Below are 18,274 nucleotides of genomic sequence, written 5' to 3'. Positions count from 1 at the left end.
GCCACTGGGCTGTGTCCTTCCTGCCAAAGATGTTGCTGCTTTTACCTCACTGCCTACTCCCAGAGCAGGCAACTGGGGTGGGGGGAGACGGTGGTGGTAGTGGCCACGGTTGGAGAGGGGCCCGTGGTGACACTGTGAGGACCGGCTTAGGTGGGCTGGGAGCAGCGGTCCTCGCGCAGCAAGGAGGGCTGCATCTCTGTCCGGGCCCCCTTTCCTCCTCGGTGGCTTGCACCCTGGCTGAGTCTCTGCAGGGCAAGGGAAGTGATGGGTCGGGGGTGAGGGGGGCTGAGCCCCCCTCCAGGCTCACACCCACCTGCACAATGGCCTGAGCCTCAGGGGTGAAAGGGCCCTTCCTCACTGGATGGTGGCGGCTCCTTGCGGCAAGAACGGGGACTCTGTATCGTTATGTGTGCGGCTTCCTGTTCTCAATAAAAGTAATAAATTGGATGTGAACATATACCGCCTGAGTGGCAGCTGTCCTCCCTGTCTGAGCACCCGCGGCTGGGCCCACGGTGTGGAAGGGCACCTGCACTCCACTCCTTCCTGCCCCCGGCTTGCTTTCCTCCAGGCGCCTCCCCAGCAGAGCCGCCCTCTTGGTGTCTCCGACTTAGCCAGAGTTCCCACCCGGCGCCTCTGTGGGGGGCGGCACGTTGTTCCCCCGGGGCAGGTGTGGCCTGCACACCTGTCTGCAGCCCTGCAGGGCTCAGGCAAGGGCTGCCGCTCAGGGCAGGCCAGCCTCGGGCTCGGCCATGTTCCGCCCCTCTCCCGCCAGCTCAGCCACGCTGCTGGCTGTGAGCTTCTGAGCGGGTGGGCGCCCCAAGCCCCAAGCTGACCCTGGTGTCCCCCAAGGCCAAGGCCCCGTGGTAGCAGAGCTTCCTGGTAGGACTGCCCACCCATCTGCACCCTGTCAGTCAGCCACAGCCAGGGCAGTGCCCGCGTCCTGCTAGCCAGGTCCTCGCTGGCATCCCGCCAGGGCTGGCAGCACCATCCCTCATTTTCATATCCAAGAAGTTATTACAGCCATCCTTATCTATAATCCTGAGGTGTGGCCATGGGGACTACTTGTCCCAGCATGCAATGCTCTGGGCAGCTGGCTGGGGCAGTCCCTTATACCATCAGAGCTCCAAAAAGAAGGCAGGCAGGCATGCTGGGATCTGTAGTCTCCTCTGACTGAATTGCGTTGTTGAGCAGGAAGGGAGCCCAGGGCCCATTCCTCTTCACTGCACCCCGGGGGGCTGGGGAGCACAACCCCAACGTGAGCAAGTGTCAGGACATCAGCAGGGAGGGCTCTGGGAGTGCCAGTGACCTTCTGGGCTGTGGTCTCGTTGCAGCGACCCTTGCCTCGCAACGGACTGCAAGTATGCCAACCAGTTCCATTTCCACTGCCTCTTCGGTAACTGCAAGTACGTCTGCAAAACCTCTGGCAAGGCCGAGTCCCACTGCCTGGACCACATCAACCCCAGCAACAACCTGGTGAACGTGCGAGACCAGTTTGCCTACTACTCCCTTCAGTGTCTCTGTCCCAACCAGGTCAGCACGGGGACGGGGCTGGAGCCTGGGGTGGGGGCCGGGAGGGGCAGGGCCCAGGACTGGCTCCTCCTGGCGGGGACTCCGCCTCTCCCACCCTTTCTGGATGGGCCTCCTACGGACTCTGGAAAGGGCACTGTCTGCGCCCAGCCTCTGGAGACCATTGGGCAGGGCCCAGACTGGTGCTCAGCTGGTGAGGTCTGTCATTTCTTCATGACCCTCAGTGGTGACTACATGCTGGACAGCCACTATGCCTTTGGCATCACTCTGCCCATCCTGGAACTATGCTCTTTCCCCAGAGGCCTAGAATTTTTAAATAGGCCCACTGGACAGATAAAGAGGTTGAACTGTCCATACCCCAGACAGGAAGGGCAGATCAGATTCGCCATAAAGGCCTACCCCCAAGCCTGACTGAGTGCATTGAGAAGGAGCCTGGGCCTGGAGGTGGCATCCAGAGAAGAGTGCTAGCATAGGTCAGTGATGTCTACCTAGGTCCAGACATCCAGACTGCTAAGATAGATCAGTGATGTCTGCTCTGGGTGTGGGATTAGGCAGGGAAGGCAGGGATACCAGGTAGGACTTTTTGGTCAAGTGACAAATGGGACATGCTGCTTTTTAACATATGAAAGGTCCTTTACACAATTTTGTTTTCTGATTCTGAGCATGGAGGAACACATGTGCAAAGGGCCTGCCCAGAGGCATGGGGCAGGTGGGAGCTCATGGAAGTCATCAGCCTGGTCCTGACCCTCCCGTCCCTCCCTGCAGCACTGTGAGTTCCGAATGCGCGGGCACTACCACTGTCTCCGGACTGGCTGCTACTTTGTGACCAACATCACCACCAAGCTGCCATGGCACATAAAGAAGCATGAGAAAGCAGAGAGGCGGGCAGCCAATGGCTTCAAGTACTTCACCAAGCGCGAGGAGTGCAGCAGGCTAGGTACCAAAGGCCGGGGCCGGGCAGCAGGGATGTGCAGCAGTGGCAGGGCTGTGGCTCTGCCCTGTGAGTGGCCTGGGCCACTCTCCTGGTACCCACCCCTTACCCCCACACATCAGGTTCCATGTTTTGCTAAAAATGTCACAGATGTCACAGGCTTGGCTTTGTCAAACCAGGAAAACAGTCAAAACCCAAAAAGTCTAGGAAAAGAGGTGAGGGTGACTTGGTACACTCTACCCACCCCCGGGGAGATGCCCTGGGGCCTCATTGTTGGCATCAGGCCTGGGCTTGGTTCTCTTCCCTTTTCTTTTCCAGAGGGCTTACAGGTAAGTCATAGAAGATGTTCCCTGCCTCAGGATCACTTTCCACGACTTGAACTACAAGGGTTTTGTCCCAAATGAATTGTGGTGTGTTCCTTTGTTCGTTGCTGCATTCAGCAGCTATTTAGTGAGCCACAGCGAAGTGCTGGGCTCCTCGCTCCATCGCAGGACATGCTGGGTGGGTAGCAGCGGTGCGAAGGTTTTCTGAGCACCACGCTCGATGCTAGAGATCTGGTGGGACAAGCAGATACATTGTGGGCTCAGCCTGGAGAATCTGAGACCTGGGGCAACCCAGAAGGAGGTGGCCATGGGGCTGGGAAGAGGAGGCCACAAATGGCCCTGAGCTCAGCAGTAAATGCCTGAGAGTTAGCTCTGCTTCCAGAGTGGGGGCCCTGGCAGGGGCGCTACCCCAGTTGGAGACCAAGGCCTGCCGAGGGGCTTGCTAGCCCCAGCCTTTCCTGGGGATGCCTATGGGAGGGGCTTCAGGACCAGCAGTCAGAGGACAGAGCCCACTTTTCTGCCTCACGATGGGCCTGCAGATGTGGGCCAGGAATCTGCCCAGCGAGAGCCTGGAAACTGGACGGCAGGTGGGAGGCAGGCAGGCAGGGCAGACACCTGGGCTGCAGGCCAGGCCTGTTGTGACTCAGGCGGCCATGACAGCAGAGTCTTGGGGGAGAGGTGGGGCCCCTGCCTGCTGCACACTGTCCCTTCCATAGGGGAAGGGTGAGATACTCAAAGGCAACTGCCAGGAAAGAAAGGAAACAAGCCTTTCCTTCAAGTATTAATTCAAAAAGAATTCATGGCCTAGGAGAGGGCTGGTCACCATGGCAACAGATGTCAACATTCAGTGGCCTATGCTGTTCCTGGGCTCAGCTGACAGGTGTGAGGGTATTCTGTAGGTGCTGTTATTTACTCAACTTTGGGTGTTTTTGGTGGTAGCTGGGGCCAAACAAAGCTAGGGGATGATATAAGACACCTGACCAGCTCAGGTGCCGTGGCAACGGGCAGGCCTTCGCCTGCCCTTTGCTGATACTGTTTCAATCCCGCCGGTTCTGTTTGTTCTCAGCCTAGAGCAAAGCAGAGATGGGTGGGGACAGGGTGAGGGCCAGCCAGCCTGCAGCCGTCTAAACAAGGTCTGGGGGGCAGGCCACACGGGAGATGTGAGGACAGGCAGCTTGCTGGGAGGTGGCCGACCCAGTGAACAGGTCATTAGGGTCTCTTGCCGTGAAGCCCATGGACCTCTGAATGTGTGGGGCAGGCAGCGGGGGCCACCTGTCATTGTCACATGCCCCCAGGCTAAGCCAGAGGGGTGGCCCAGATTCTGGGTGGCAGGTGGCCTAGGACCTCCTGGGGGTGGGGTGGGGTCCAGGCCCTCCTCATGGGAATGCCACCAGGGGGATGACCTTCCCCAGATGCTCTCTGCCTTATTGGCCACACTTCCCTGTGCCCAGAATAGTGCCCAACGAGCAGCAGGTGCCATGAGCACCGGCAGCCGGGGGGGCTCAAGGCCGCGGGGGGCTGTGTCCACAGGGTGCAAGTACAACCAGGTGAACAGCCACTTCCACTGCATCCGGGAGGGCTGCCAGTTCTCCTTCCTCCTGAAGCACCAGATGACCTCTCACGCCCGGAAGCACATGAGGAGGATGCTGGGGAAGAACTTCGATCGCGTGCCCCCCTCCCAGGTGAGAACCCGACGCAGGCAGCACCTCCCGACGGTGGTGAGAGGGCATCACCCACGTCCCCCTCTTGTTCCAGGTGGTGGGCCATGCCGCCCGAGGTGACAGCCTGCCCCCCGTGGGGAGCACGGCCCCTGGCCCAGCTTCCTCAGGCACCCCGCTTCCTTTCAGGGGCCCCCGAGCCTGATGGACACGGAGACAGATGAGTACATGGATTATACTGGCTGCAGCCCGGGCGCCATGTCCTCCGAGTCGTCCACCATGGACCGCAGCTGCTCCAGCACCCCTGTGGGCAATGAGAGCACCGCAGCAGGTGAGCAGGCGGCCAGGGAGCTCGGGACGGCGGGCGAGCCCCAGGCCAGGAAGGGACATCGAGAGCCTAGGGGCATCCGGCCTGGGCCAGGCCCCTCCTTCCAAGGCCTAACTCTGCTGGGTCCGGCTTAGGGCAGCAGGTTCACGGTCAGGTGGGCCTCAGAAAGGACAGGCCAGTGTGGGGCGGAGCCAGCTGGTCTGTGGGGCGTGGGTCATTCAGGCCACCTCCTGCCACCCTGCCCACCCCCCAAGAACTCAGCCCCTGGCTTCAGTTTCTGGGAGAGGACCAGGGCTTGTCCTCTCTGAGAGCTGCAGAACAGAGCTGTGGAGGCCCCGCCCCCCACCCAGCACGGTCCCTGGACCCCAGCCTGTGGTCCCACCCAGGCTGGGCGCTGCCGCAGGCGCCGCTGAGCCCCGAGGCCTCCCCCTGCACTGCCCCGACTCTCTCCTCCTGCCGCCTCCTCCCTTCCTTCTTCCTGGAACCTCTCTGCTCCTCATCTGTCCACATATTTTCATATCATACTTGCTTCTGCCATTGGGTTTCTCATTTTGGTTCTTTTGTTTGTTTGTTCTTTGTTTTGGCTTTTTTTTTTTTTTCTGCTTTTCTCCACCCTCTCCAGGCTGCCCGGCTCCTCCTCCTCCTCCTCTTCCTCCTCCTGCTGCCGCTGGTGACGAGGCCGCCCGAGTGGCTCCACAGCCCCCACTGGCCCCATCCTTCCCACCGGCCGTGCTCCGGGCGCCCCTCCCTTCCCTCCCATGCCTCTTTTCTGCGCCCTGTCTCTCACACTCTCTGCTCAGTGCCACTCTCGGAGCCACCCGAGGCCTGGCCCACCCCATCAGCAGCCCGCCCAGCTTCCCGCCCATCACTGCCACTCCAACTCCAGTAAAAAGTGACGTCCCCCTAGTTCAGGATGCCGCAGGTAACTCACACCTGTCCTCTCACCAGTGTCTGTCATCCCAGCCAGCCCCCGAGTCTGTGGTCCAGAACCTGACCCTTGGCCTCCTGGCACAGGGACAGGGCCACCCTGCCCCCTCACGGCCCAGCACTCTCCCGGGCCGGAGGGCCTGCTCTCTGTCCCAAGCACAGTTCTCGGCTCCTGCTCAGCACTGGGCAGGACAGAATGTTGCCACCAGCGGTCCCTGGGGTTTGTCCAATCTCAGCAACTGGCCAGAGCCCCCGGGTGGCCATGCCTGCTCCACGCCCCCGATGCCTGCCGCAAAGCAGAGCCTGCCCCTTCTGCTCTTGGGAGCTCAGCTGGGACCCAGCCCCAGGCGGGGGCAGGTGTTCTCAGGGAGACTGCCTGTGCTTAGGACCTTTGGAGGGTCCTGACACCAGCCCGAACCCCTCCCCGTGGAGCCGGGCAAGAAGAGGGAGGCCCAGGCCCCAGGCAGTGCTCAATAGCACAGGTGCCTCCCACTCCCCCCACCCATATCTGCTGTCCCGCAGGGATGGGACCTGCCCTTCCTGGCCCCGTGGTAGAGTCACCAGACCAGCTCTGCCTCCCCCATTGATTCTTGCCTCAAATTCTGCCTGAGTGTCAGGCAATGTGGCAGGCTCAGTGGGGGCAGAGTGCGGGGCAGAGAGTCTCCCCTGGGGGAATTCAGCCCATGGAAAGCTCTGTTGCTGGCATAACGAGACAAAGCCCTGTGACCTCTGACCCCAAGCAGACACTCCTCACCCACCTGGACCTCCAAGCCCCTGCTGGGTACCCCCATCCCACTACAGTCCTTGGTTTGTCGTTACCTGCTAAGTGTAAGTGACTGTCCCAAATGGACAGTGCAGCAAGGTGGTGCCATGGAGGCTGGGCATTCTTGGCAGGTTCAGAGAGAGCAGAGCAGGTCAGCCACAGGGAATGGAGGATGCCCGCCCCTCACGCTGGGTAGGGCTAAGCCTGAGGGTTTCTCCTTTGTCGCTGGGGCATTGCAAAGGGAATACCAGGGCCCCCGCCCCTCCCCCAGCTGCCTGGGAGGCCCCGGAGGCTGGTCTCCCCTCACCCTGCAGCACAGGGGCTACTGTGCCTCTCAGAAAGGGGGTAACAGAAACATAACCACATGGGCAATTGGGCAGCCCTGGCACTGGGGCATCCTAAGTCCAGGGAAGCAGTTGGAGCCAGGAGGGAGGGCACAGATGGGCACCCATCCACTGGCTGAGCCTCTGCTCCAGTCCTGGCCCCTCAACAGAGCTGCCCTCTCCCAGCCCACTGGGGCCAGAAAACCCCAAGAACCTTCTGGTACCAAGGAAAAGAAGGTGCTCCTCTGTTTAGGGAGTTACAGGCGCAAACAGCCCCAGGGGCTTGGCATCCCTGTTGCCAGTAGGCTGGTGCCATGTGCAGACAGGTGGGCACAGGGAAACTGGTTTGCTGGAGGGAGAAGGAGCCAGCCTGTTCCTCATTAGAGGCAGGAGTGTGATGACGTCTTGGCCCCCATCCAGCCTGGGTAATTACACTCTGCCGACCTAGATCCCCCCTTCAGCTGCAATTAGCGCCAGGACGTGTCCCCACTTCCCACCCGAACTGGCCAGGAAGCAGCCACCACACCCCCCGGAGCTGCTTGTCCTGCGCCCCTGGGGATGCCTGTGCGGTCATTCTGCAGACACGGGATGATGCAAGGGGAAGCCTGGGGCTCCCCCACTATTGGGGAGGTAATGGGAGAGGCCCCCAGAATCTTGGGAAGCCCAGGAGTGGTCCCCAAATGCCGTCTGGCCACCACGCCGGAGGGAGCCCTGCATGGGTGTGATCTGGAAATGGTGCCCACGTGGGCACTGACGTCCCCCGCCCCTCCCCAGGGAACACAATCTCCATGCCGACAGCCTCCGGGGCCAAAAAGCGCTTCTGGATCATTGAGGACATGTCGCCTTTTGGCAAGAGGCGCAAGACGGCCTCCTCGCGCAAGATGCTGGACGAGGGCATGATGCTGGAGGGCTTCCGCCGCTTCGACCTCTACGAGGACTGCAAGGACGCGGCGTGCCAGTTTTCGCTCAAGGTCACCCACTACCACTGCACGCGCGAGAACTGCGGGTACAAGTTCTGTGGGCGCACGCACATGTACAAGCACGCCCAGCACCACGACCGCGTAGACAACCTCGTGCTGGACGACTTCAAGCGCTTCAAGGCCTCTCTCAGCTGCCACTTCGCCGACTGCCCCTTCTCGGGCACCAGCACGCACTTCCACTGCCTGCGCTGCCGCTTCCGCTGCACCGACAGCACCAAGGTCACGGCGCACCGCAAGCACCACGGCAAGCAGGACGTGATCAGCGCCGCGGGCTTCTGCCAGTTCAGCTCGAGCGCCGACTGCGCCGTGCCCGACTGCAAGTACAAGCTCAAGTGCTCGCACTTCCACTGCACCTACCCGGGCTGCCGCCACACGGTCGTGGGCATGTCGCAGATGGACTCGCACAAGCGCAAGCACGAGAAGCAGGAGCGCGGCGAGCCGCCCGCCAGCCCGCCCGGCGCCGAGGGCCCCGCGCCCGGCCCGGCCGTCAGCCTGGACGGCTCGCTGTCGCTGGGCGCCGAGCCGGGCGGCCCCCTGCTGTTCCTGCAGGCGGCCGCCGCCGGCCTGGGCCTGGGGCTGCGCGACGCGGGCGACCCCGGCCCGCCCGACGCCCCCGCGCCCCGCGGCGGCCCCGCCGCGCCCGCGCCCGGCCCGGCCGCCGGGGAGTCGTCGCAGGAGGACGACGACGAGGAGCTGGAGGCGAACGACGAGGAGGCGGACGACGACGAGGACGACGACGACGAGGACCTGCGCACCGACTCGGAGGAGTCGCTGCCCGAGGCGGCGGCGCGCAGCCCGCAGCTGGCGGCCCCCGCGCCCCCGGCCGCCGCCTCGCCCTAGCGCCGCGGGGACGCCGCCCGGCCCGGGCCCCGCCTCTTTATATTACTGTTATTATTATTAATTTTGTAAGAAAGGGTATTTATACGCGAGGCTTCCCTGTGTGCAGAGCTAGGCGTCCGTTTCGGCTCCCGCGCCGGGCCCGGGCCTCCCCCCCACCCCCGCCAGCCCCGCCGGTGCTTCCCGGACCCCGAGTCCGTCTCAGGACCGAGGCGAGGGCCCCCCTCTGGTGCTCCGGGGCCGCCGGGGGGCCCTGGTCTCGCTGCAGCTCGGGAACCTGCTTCAGGGAAACAGAAGGTGCTCTCGCCCGGCGGGGAACGAGGGGCAGGGGTCCCCGAGGGCGAGGCGCGCGCAGCCCCCCCCCCTCCGCGGCCGCACCCGGGCCCCGCGACCACGCTGGGGGGATTCCTCATTGCTCAGGACTGGGGCGGGCGCCGGGGGTCGCTGCGCCTCCGGCAGGGCCTCCCATCCATTGCAGCTAAGACCCTCCCTCCTTGCCCTGGGGGAGGGCGGGTCAGAAGGCGCCAGCACCGGTGACACTACAGGGACCGAGGAGGAAACCTCATGGGCTTAGCAGAGCGGGGAGCCCCGGGCCGCTCTGCCCCAGCTGGAAGGCTGGGGCCCAGGAAGTGGGCGTGGTGGCCTGAAGGGGGCTCCCCGGCCCCAGCCACTGTCCCCACATCCCAGGCGGCGTTCATCCACAGACGGAAGGGCAGCCTCAGGGGTCTCAGACACCCGGGTGGTGGGAGCAGGAAGGATGCGATTGTTTGGGGCTTTAATATTCAAAATTGGAAAAAATGCAAGAAAGTTGTACAGTATTTTTCCTGTAAAGGTTATTATTCTACATAGAACAAAAAGGAAAAAAAAAAAAAAAGCAGGCGGGCAGTGACAGCACAGACCCGCCTCTGGACCAGCCCTGAGGTTGGAGACCGAGTGCAATTGCTCACGTGGGATTTTATTTAGCATTTTAGAGGCCTTACCAGTGTGAGGCTTTCTGTCTTTACACTAGCACTGATGGGAGCTGCGTGATTCCAACTTTTAACTTGAATTTTGTAGAGACAAGAAAAAAGGACTATTACTGTTGAGACAAGTTTGTAGTTAATTTAACATTTGAGTTTCTCTCTTTTGGTTATGCGTGTGGCTTTATAGGGCCCTTTTTTTTTTTTTCCAGTTTGTTTTTATTAGTTTGTTCGGGATGCTTCTTTGCTGGTACAACCCACCCAGATTTGGTGCCCTTTTCAAAACATGACCCGTTCCTGGAGACGATGAGGTCACCGAGTCCAGAGCAGGGCGCTAGCTGGGCGGCTCACACCCAGCCAGTGGCTCTGCGGGTGACCCGGACAGGGGGCCGGCTGCCCAGTGCCTCCCCTGTTCTCTCTCGCACGCCAGGCCCGGCCACCAGCCCATCTCAAGTTGGACCCTGAGATGCAAGGAAGAGGGCAGGGCCCAGCCTGCGGGAGGGACTGTCACCCTGAGCTGCCCCCGCCCAGGTCTCCTGGGGAGCCTGACCAGTGGTGTCTTCCTTTCTTCGTCTTCTTTTTTTTTTTTTTTTTTTTTTTTTGTCCTCTTGGCTGCCCACAGCCAGAAAGCCAGGACCACCTGAACTGGAGAGGGAGCAGGGAGGGAGGCGGGGTCAGACAGCGCGTACCTGATTCAACAGCAACAGACCTTCTCTAAACGCCCCGGCCAGAGCCTCCTGCAGCCTGTGGGCACCACGTGCTGCTGCTGAGCGTTCGCCCAGACTTTGTGCCCTGCCGCAGAACCCGTGGGTCTGTGGAAGGAGTTTTGTAAAGGAAAACAAACAAACAAACATTTTTCAATGTAGCAAACTCAAAAAAGAAAAGAAGATGCAGACAGTGCGAAGTCTAGCCTTTTGTAACCTTCATATTGCACACTAGGACTATAAGCCATTGCTAGCTCATTTTGAATTTAATGTGTAATTTTTGTTTTATTTTCTTTCTGTGGGGAAAAAATGCTTGATCCACCAATGCTCTTTTTAATGTTTTATAACTATGTATGTGTATATATATAAATATAAAATAATATGTATGCACATATGTGTGTGTATATATCTATATGTATATACATATATAGATATATAGAGATATATAGAGAGGTTTTGAGACGAAAAATGCAGAACGTGAAAACCGAATTGAACAGCGTGTGCTCTGATTACTTGAATCTGGTCTCCTCGGCACCTGGTTATTAAGAACTGAATATTTTTCCACTTGAATTTAGTGCTATTAGAAATTTAATATATGTGTTTTATTTATTTGATTTTTTTTTTTTTTTGCATGACTGATGCAAGGTTTGACATTTTCACTCAATAAAAACTGGAAAAAAATCTTTCAAGTTATCTTTTATTTTTAAAATAAGCCCCAAGCGGCTGGCAGTGACCCAACTGTGCAGGGCGACGCAACCAAGGCTGTGCGCTGTGTGTGCCAGGTCAGGAAGGGGAGGAGGGAGTCCGTCACCCTGCAACCCTGGCAGGGAAGGGGCAGACCCGTTTCACCCCTGGGGCAGGGCCAAGTTCTCCCAGGTTACTGAGGACAGAAGGGTGGTCCCCCTCAGTCCTGCCTGAAGCCCCGAATGAGGCCCAGGAGCCGCCTGCGGGCAGAGCCACCTGGCGTGGACACTCCCGCCCTCAGGGAGAGGCTCCATGCGCTCTCCAGGCCGCCCGGCCTGGCCAGGCCCCTCCTCTCAGAGCCAGGGCTACTGGGCAGGAGCTTGGCAGGGTCGCCCCTCTGCCTGCTCTCTCGGCTCCTTCCTCCTTCCTGCAGGGACCTGCCTGGGCTGGGAACGGCGCGTACCCGGATCCGATCCGGATGCTGGCTCAGCTCCTGCCTGGAGTGCGTGGGGGCAGAGCCAGAGGGGGCTGGTTCCCGGGTCCACAGCCACCAGCCCCAGGTCTGAGCTGCCAGCCCTGATGGCACCATGGCTGGGGGCTCCCTCCAAAGCATGGATGGTGGGAGCATTCCCACCAGGCCTCGCCCAGCGTGCAGGCCTCATGACTCGTCGGCCCCGACACTTCTAAACGGTGACCTGCTTCCCAGTAAAACTGCATCATCTGCACCATCTTGCCAGCCTTGCCCTGAGCTGACCCCCTTCCAGGTGGCTGGGACGTCCCAGAGCCGGGGGGCGGGGGGCACACGTGTGGGGTCCACAGCATTCTCCACATTGAGCAGCTCACTCGGTGTCACACCCTCGCGACGAGCACATGCACCTCCTGGAGGGAACCAGGGGCCAGAAGGGGAAGTCCTGGTGCCGAAGCTCCTCTCGCTCCGAGCTTGGGGGTCTGCGCCCTCCTAGCCCTGCTCACCGTCATTTCCACCACCAAAGCTTCATTTCCAACCCAGTCTCAGTACTGAGGCCCTTCCCTTTCTTTCCTCCTGGAAAGCAGCCCACAGGCTATTTACATAAATATGTTTGTAACAGACGCGAAAATATATACTTTTTTCTGTCTTACTAAAATGTTCAAGTTGGAACTCGCCTATTGTTTGTGGATATCTTGATTCTGTTAAATAAAACAGTGACTAATTTATGGGATAAAACACAAGTTCAACAAATTAAAACCATTATTGGAGCTTCACAGGCCCTGGTGGGCTAAGCAGTCCTCCCATGGGGCCCAAAGGCAGGCGGAGAGCCAAGCCCAGACTTCGGTGAGGTGGGTGAGTAGTGCGACCACAGGGCTCCCTCTGGGCACTGCAGCGGTGGGAAGCGATGGGGGCAGGGACCAGCTCTCGGGGACTCCTGGGGCCCAGGAGAGGTAAGATGGGCAGTCAGGGCGGATGCTCCAAACCTGCCATCTCCCCGGCTGCCCCGGGTCTTCTGGACCTGGACAGGTGTCAGCGGGCCCACGTGGATGGGAGGCCCAGTCCAGCCAAAGGCAGGGCCAGCCTACAAGCTAGACTATGGACAAGGCAGGTGCCAGGGCCCTACACCTGGCCCAGGAAAGGGGGCATCAGGGCCCAGGGCGCCCCTCAGAAGGGCCTCGGGGCACAAGGGCCTGTGAACCGTCAGGTTGCTGCACGCTGCCAGCCCTCTGACCCGAGTCCCGGGCACTGCCCCAAACATGGGCAGAGAGAAGTGACCACCACGCCCACCAGGGGCGAGTGCCCCCCGAGATCACATCCCCCACCGCCAAGAGGGAGGGGCCTGCAGCTGCAGTGATGCCCCACCCCAGAGGTGCGGAGGGGCCCAGGTCCCACTGTACCCTGTGGCATGTTGGACTCAGTAGGAAATGCAGTAAAACATGTTTTCATTCTGAGATTTAATGAGCTGTGGTGGTGTGATGCTCCTACAACCAAACTGGGGCAAATTCAAGAGTTTTGTAACCTCTTGAAAAGAGCCAGAACCAGCTGCACAGGCTCACGCCGAGCTCAGTGGCCTGCCCACCTCCCACAGACCTGGCCCGGCTTGAGTGCTGCTGGCAGCTGAGTCATCCGCGGGAGTCGGCCTTGGCATTCACAAGCAGCCTTGCCTCAGCACACCGGGACCCACAGTGACGAGGCAGCTCCCTCCCCTGGGCCGCAGGGCCTGCATGCCCAGTCAACCTGGGCAAGGGTGGCTTGTCCACCCCGCTTCATAAGTGGCCCTGGCCCACAGGTATTATTGGCCCAGGACCGGGCCACAGGGTCCGTGGTGGGTGAAATGGTGCTGCCCCGTCAGGCCTCGAGGAAGCAGGGCAGGGAGTAGGACCCCCAAGATGGTCCGGAGTTCTGGGGACCTTGTGGGACCAGGCCTGAGCCACCCTCACTGGGAGAAGCTGACCCACCGTCCCAGGCCAGGGAGGAGGCTGCTCCCAGGAGGCCCACAGCCAGAGCGGACGCCGATGGCGGCCGGAGCAGACTGACCCGGTTGCCTCTGCTCCTGCGAGCCCCCTACCCCGTGCCCCTCGGGAGAGACACCATAGCCTCGTAAAGTCCAAGGCTTTTTCCCCAGCAAGGAACCCCGGAGGCCCTGCCCTGACTTAGCAGCCCCCCGCCCGGCCCAGAGGCTCCTGGCTGTGTAGGGCATCTTGGCACTGCCGACGCCCTGGAGGCAATTTTCCCAGGGCACTTAGGTTTCCAAGGTGTACTTAAAAACATGGCCCTGTCACTGTAAAGAAGATCCTTCCAGGACTTGTCAGGGAGAAAGGAAAGGCTTCAGGCATTCTTATGAAATTAAGAGTAAAACCTCATCTCTGCGTCCAGAAGAGCATGAACTTTAAAGTACTCAATGAAAGTAAACTGCTACGGTTTGCTCATGATTTAGGTGAAAGGTAACCAACAGTGCTGGAGATTTCAGACCGTCCAGACAGCCGGAGGGGGGCGCGCTGGAGTGTGATGGGAGCGGGGAGTCAAGGAGCCAGCGAGCCTGGGCCCCATCAGGGGCCCTGCGTGTGGGCCTATGCCAGCTCTCACCAAGAGGTGGTGGGCATACATCAGCATCGCACCCCGGAGGCATCTGCCTAGTCGCTGCAGGGAAACACCTGCGCAGGGCAAAGGAGCAGGGGCCAGAGAAGCAGCCAGGGCAGGCAAGGGTCAGCCTGGCCTGGGGTCTGAGAACTCCATCTGAGGCTGGGGCCACCCCACCTACAGGGGCTCACTGGCGCCTTCAGGCCTGCTGCTGAAGCCTGGGATCCTCTTCTCTGGGCCTTGGCAGGAAGAACTTTAAATAAACAGTTGAACAAACACTAAGGAGTAAATAAACTCCTAAGGATCAGGTTGACATGCCCATCAGAAAACTGTCTGCTGCCTGCCTTTCCTCCTCTGGGTTCTGGGGCAAGGACAAGGTCAGGGCCGGGGCCAGGAGCTGGGGCAGGGGCCAGGCGGCCGCCAAGGGAGAGTGAGGCTCTGGGCCCAGGGCTGAGGACCCGTGCCTGTGCCCTGGCTGGGCACGGGGGAGGGCAGGAGAGCCGTGTGGAGACCCTCCACTCCCACCGCAGGAGCCCCCAGGGCACACTGTTCACTTCCGGTGACATCTCACCGAGAGCGGAGAAGAGCTTCCGTTTTTATGAAAGCAGAGGAGACGGAGAGCAGACTGTGTGGGAGCACCTGGGAGACCGAATGGAGAGGCCGAGGGCACTTCGTTCTCTGTTCCTTTCCCTATTGATCGGATTTTTAAATCATCCGAGACGTACTTCCACCATGTGAAAACACAAACCTGCCCAGACTCAGTGGCCAGCTTGCTCACCCAGAAGGCCCTCCCCCACCCAGCGGGCGGGCACCCACTGATGGGCGACGCTGCTGACAGACGCAGGACCAGGCGGACTGCAGGGTGGGGAGCAGACAGGCAGGGTCCCCACAGCCCTGGGAACCTCCCGTGCAGCCTCCCCACCTGCTGCTGGGGCATCGCTTACCCCAGGAGGGCTGGGGCTGGCTGGCCAAGGCTGCGCGGTCAGTGAGGCAGGTGGGGAGACAGGGGGGCAGGGGGCAGCCTGGGAGACCCAGGGCAAAGGGCCATCCACAGCCTCCCAACACTGGAGTGAGTTCTTTCCTAAAAGACACTTTACAAAAATACATTGTAATTGAGTTTAATAATCTTCTCCCTTCCAGAAACGGGCTGACAGGCGCTGCCTGCTGCTCACTTCTGCCCCATTCCAAATATTTTTACCTTATTTGGATGAAATGCATTATTTTTCTAATGAAAGGCTTTTTTTTTCAAAGGGCTGTTTTCCCTCCGTCCAGCAGCTGCCTTTATTAGGCAGCACTCACGCCGTTTTGGGGAGGGGTTTTTTCCTCCCTGAAATTGAGCCAGACTCTCTGTCCGCAAAAGCCTAACTCAGAGCTCAGGACCCACAGGGCAGAGGGCCTCCCGGCCCAGGTTCCACCCCCTTCTCCCTGCTCAGGAGCCCCAGGGACCTGCAAGCCTAGTGACCCCCGCCCGGAGACGGAGAAGCCCCAGGGAGTCCTCCCACGGGGCCACTGCCGGCTGCACCCACCCGACAGCTCGGGCTCTATCTGCCCCAGGCTGGCTGCCCGCAGGTGCCTTTGCAGGAGGACCCTCTGGAAAGTTAGAGATGACAACAAATGGTCACCAAGCTAAAGGGGGAGACCCCGTAGCTGCCCACCCAGGACCCAGGCCCTCTGCTGAGGAGGATGGGGCACAGCAGGTTGGAGGGCGGGAACCCCCGTCTCCAGCCCCATCCATGGAGGCTGAGGGTGCTGCAGACCCTCAGCCCTCTGCTCACACTTCCAGGGCCCACCTGGTTCCCCAACACTGGGAATCTTCGTCCAGGCCAGGCTGGGTGCCTCTGGGGACGGAGAACCCTGGTGTCCCCGGGACAAAAGGAGACCGAGGTGAGTCTCAATGTGGGCTCTCCTCGTCCTCGGGAACGCATGGTGGGGAAATGGACCACAGGAATGTCACGTGAGATCATGGGCATCAAAGACAAAACCTGAGAAAGGGAGGTCAAGGGCCGCTGCTCGAGGGTCAGGAGAGGCCCAAGCACACCTGGACGGCCCTGCGAGTCAGGAATCCGTCCCGGAGCCCTTACAGGGGAACCCGGGAGAAGGGGAAGTGTTTTCGGAGACAAAACAGCCCCAATGCCAAGTCTCACCCCACAGCTCCTCCCTCCCTCCCCGGCTGCCAGGCCAGGCAGGAGGCGGCGGTGTGCTGTGGTCAGCGGCCAGTGGAGCATGCCCAGGACGCCCACCTAACACCTAACAGGGGTGCAGAGCTCTACCTCCTCGCGCTGAGGTCCCTGCACTTCATTCCCAAAGCCTCTGTGTCCACACAAGCACCCGGACGTGACCACGCCCTCTGTCCCTGTGCGCAGCCACAGCACTAGGGGCTGTGGCCACACACAGTGCGCCTTGGAGGGAGCGTTGTGCACTATTTTTCTGGGTTTAGCTGAATGTTGTGTGAAGGTTAAAAGGAGACAGGGAGGGCAAGAGGGAGAGGAGACGGGGGAGGAAGAGAGGAGACACTCTCCTGGGAGCACATTCATCCATTTAAGGAAGGAGAGCTCATCAAGCTCAACACCAGGTCTATATACAGTAACAGGAGGTCCCTTCTCCCGGATCGGCATGTCGCCCTCGGTGCTCGGGTCCGGGGACGAACCCGCCGGCTCCCAGGGGGCAGCCCTCGAACCTGCCCAGGGGCAGGGGCTGGGCGGAGGAGGCAGGAGCTGCCGCCCAGGTGCAGGCTGCCCTGGCCCCCCGCAGCCCCCCCGGGTCCTCCCTGGGGCTCACCCGGCACAGACTTAGCCGAGACCCACCTCCCAGGCACAGCGTGCCGTGAGCAGACAGGGAGCCACAGGCAGGGGTTAAATAGTGACAACTCGTATTTATTACAATTATATACAGTCGTATCTTATATTCTGAAACCTATACCTGATCACACAAATGAACATGTGTTTCCGGGCGGGAAGGACAGACAGGAAGGCCCGGACGCCTGACGCTCCACGGGGCGAGAACCTCGTCTCACCAGGGGCACAGCTGAGTCCCAAGGCAGCAAGCGAAGATGGCCGGAAACGCTGTGTGATTTCATTTGTTAGGGGAGACAGTGGGGCCGGGACAGGTGCACGGTCGGGCCTGGCTGGGGGACCCTGGGAGGCCCTGGTGAGAGGGAGGAGGGCAGGGCTGTGGCTTCTGGGACCGCGGCAAGACAGCCCCGTTGGCTCCTGGCAAGAGGAGCCACGAAGGAGCGGAGGGACGGTGGCCGCACGGAGGGTCAGGGGCCAGGCAACCAGGCGTCCTCTTGTCATGCGCGGTGTCTGGTCAGCTCGGAGGCTCGGCACGCACCCTGGACCAGCCGTCTGGCTGGGAGTCGGGGTCAAGGGAGCCTTGAGCCGACAGTCTGCACCCTCGGCCCCACAGGAGAACCAGGTCAAAGGCCTGTCTGGGGCTGAGCGGAGGAAGTGGTGGCTGGGGCTGGCACCCAGGACAGACGGCCAGGTGGGCAGAAACACAGCCTGCGGGCAGGGCCCGGGCCCCAGCCAGGCTGCGCCAGCGCGGCGCCCCCGCCCGGGGCCTAGTCCCTGTCGTTCTCGTTGCTGGCGCCCTCGGGCCGCCGCAGCTTCTCCACCTGCTCGGTGATCTGCCCGTCCCCGCCCCGCCGGTCCTCCCTCTGCGCGCCCAGGCCGTCCTCCCCGCCCCCGCGGCTCCCGCCCTCGTCCTCCTCGTCCTCCTCGTCCTCCCCCTGCTCCTCCTCGCCCTGCACCTCCATCCGCACCCGCCCTTTGACGCCCCCCGCGCCCGCCCCCTCCTCCGGGGGCCCCAGCAGGTGGTAGGCGGCCGCGGGGCCCTCGGGGCTGTGACCCTCCTTCACGGGGGAGGACGACGCGGACTCGTTGCTCACGGGCGAGATGTCGCTGCTGCTGTGGTGGTTCGCGGCCGCGGGGCCGGAGGGCGACGGAGACTTGACCGGGATCTGCCAGGCAGGGATCTTCGGGGCTGACGGGGACGGCGGGAACTGCCGCCTGGCGGAGGGGGGGAGGAGGCGGGGTGGGCGACGCGGCCACCGCGCGGGGGACAGGAGGAGCCCCGCTGTCCCCCCCAAGGCCCTTGGGCTGGCGGGAGGCGGGGCGGCTGGGACAGGACCAGAGGTGCCCAGGCTGCCCGCGGAGCACCCACCCACCCAGGGCCGGGCCCGCCCTCCTTGCCAAGTGCTGGACGGCCAGCCTGAGGCCCCTCCCAGCTCTCCGCACTGTCCCAGCCTCCAGTCCTGGGGGAGCAGGACAAGATGGGGAGCGG

At 61.3% G+C, this 18,274-nt stretch overlaps 2 protein-coding genes across 10 annotated transcripts in view; one reads left to right on the top strand and one right to left on the bottom strand.

Moving 5' to 3' along the window:
• CASZ1 (castor zinc finger 1) overlaps positions 1 to 10,944 on the top strand; it is a 144,678-nt gene extending 133,734 nt beyond the window's left edge. For 7 of the 8 annotated variants that reach the window (XM_057499711.1, XM_057499709.1, XM_057499707.1 and 4 more), the window contains 5 exons: positions 1,332 to 1,530; positions 2,293 to 2,464; positions 4,312 to 4,463; positions 4,629 to 4,770; positions 7,555 to 10,944. In XM_057499711.1, the coding sequence (XP_057355694.1) occupies positions 1,332 to 1,530; positions 2,293 to 2,464; positions 4,312 to 4,463; positions 4,629 to 4,770; positions 7,555 to 8,600 (1,711 nt within the window). In that variant the 3' untranslated portion in view covers positions 8,601 to 10,944. Of the gene's footprint in view, positions 1 to 1,331; positions 1,531 to 2,292; positions 2,465 to 4,311; positions 4,464 to 4,628; positions 4,771 to 5,567; positions 5,690 to 7,554 lie in introns of all 8 variants that reach the window. The other variant, XM_036925206.2, reaches the window with a different exon arrangement.
• A 5,901-nt stretch (positions 10,945 to 16,845) lies between these two features.
• The window catches only part of PEX14 (peroxisomal biogenesis factor 14), a 147,705-nt gene continuing 146,276 nt past the window's right edge, over positions 16,846 to 18,274 (bottom strand). For both annotated transcript variants that reach the window (XM_036925207.2, XM_057499704.1), the window contains exon 9: positions 16,846 to 18,000. In XM_036925207.2, the coding sequence (XP_036781102.2) occupies positions 17,553 to 18,000 (448 nt within the window). In that variant the 3' untranslated portion in view covers positions 16,846 to 17,552. The remainder of the gene's footprint in view (positions 18,001 to 18,274) is intronic.

This window comes from Manis pentadactyla, chromosome 4, assembly GCF_030020395.1.
Source record: "Manis pentadactyla isolate mManPen7 chromosome 4, mManPen7.hap1, whole genome shotgun sequence".
Taxonomy (NCBI): domain Eukaryota; kingdom Metazoa; phylum Chordata; class Mammalia; order Pholidota; family Manidae; genus Manis; species Manis pentadactyla.
Note: the sequence above shows the minus strand (reverse complement) of the source record. Positions and strands in the feature narration are given on the sequence as shown.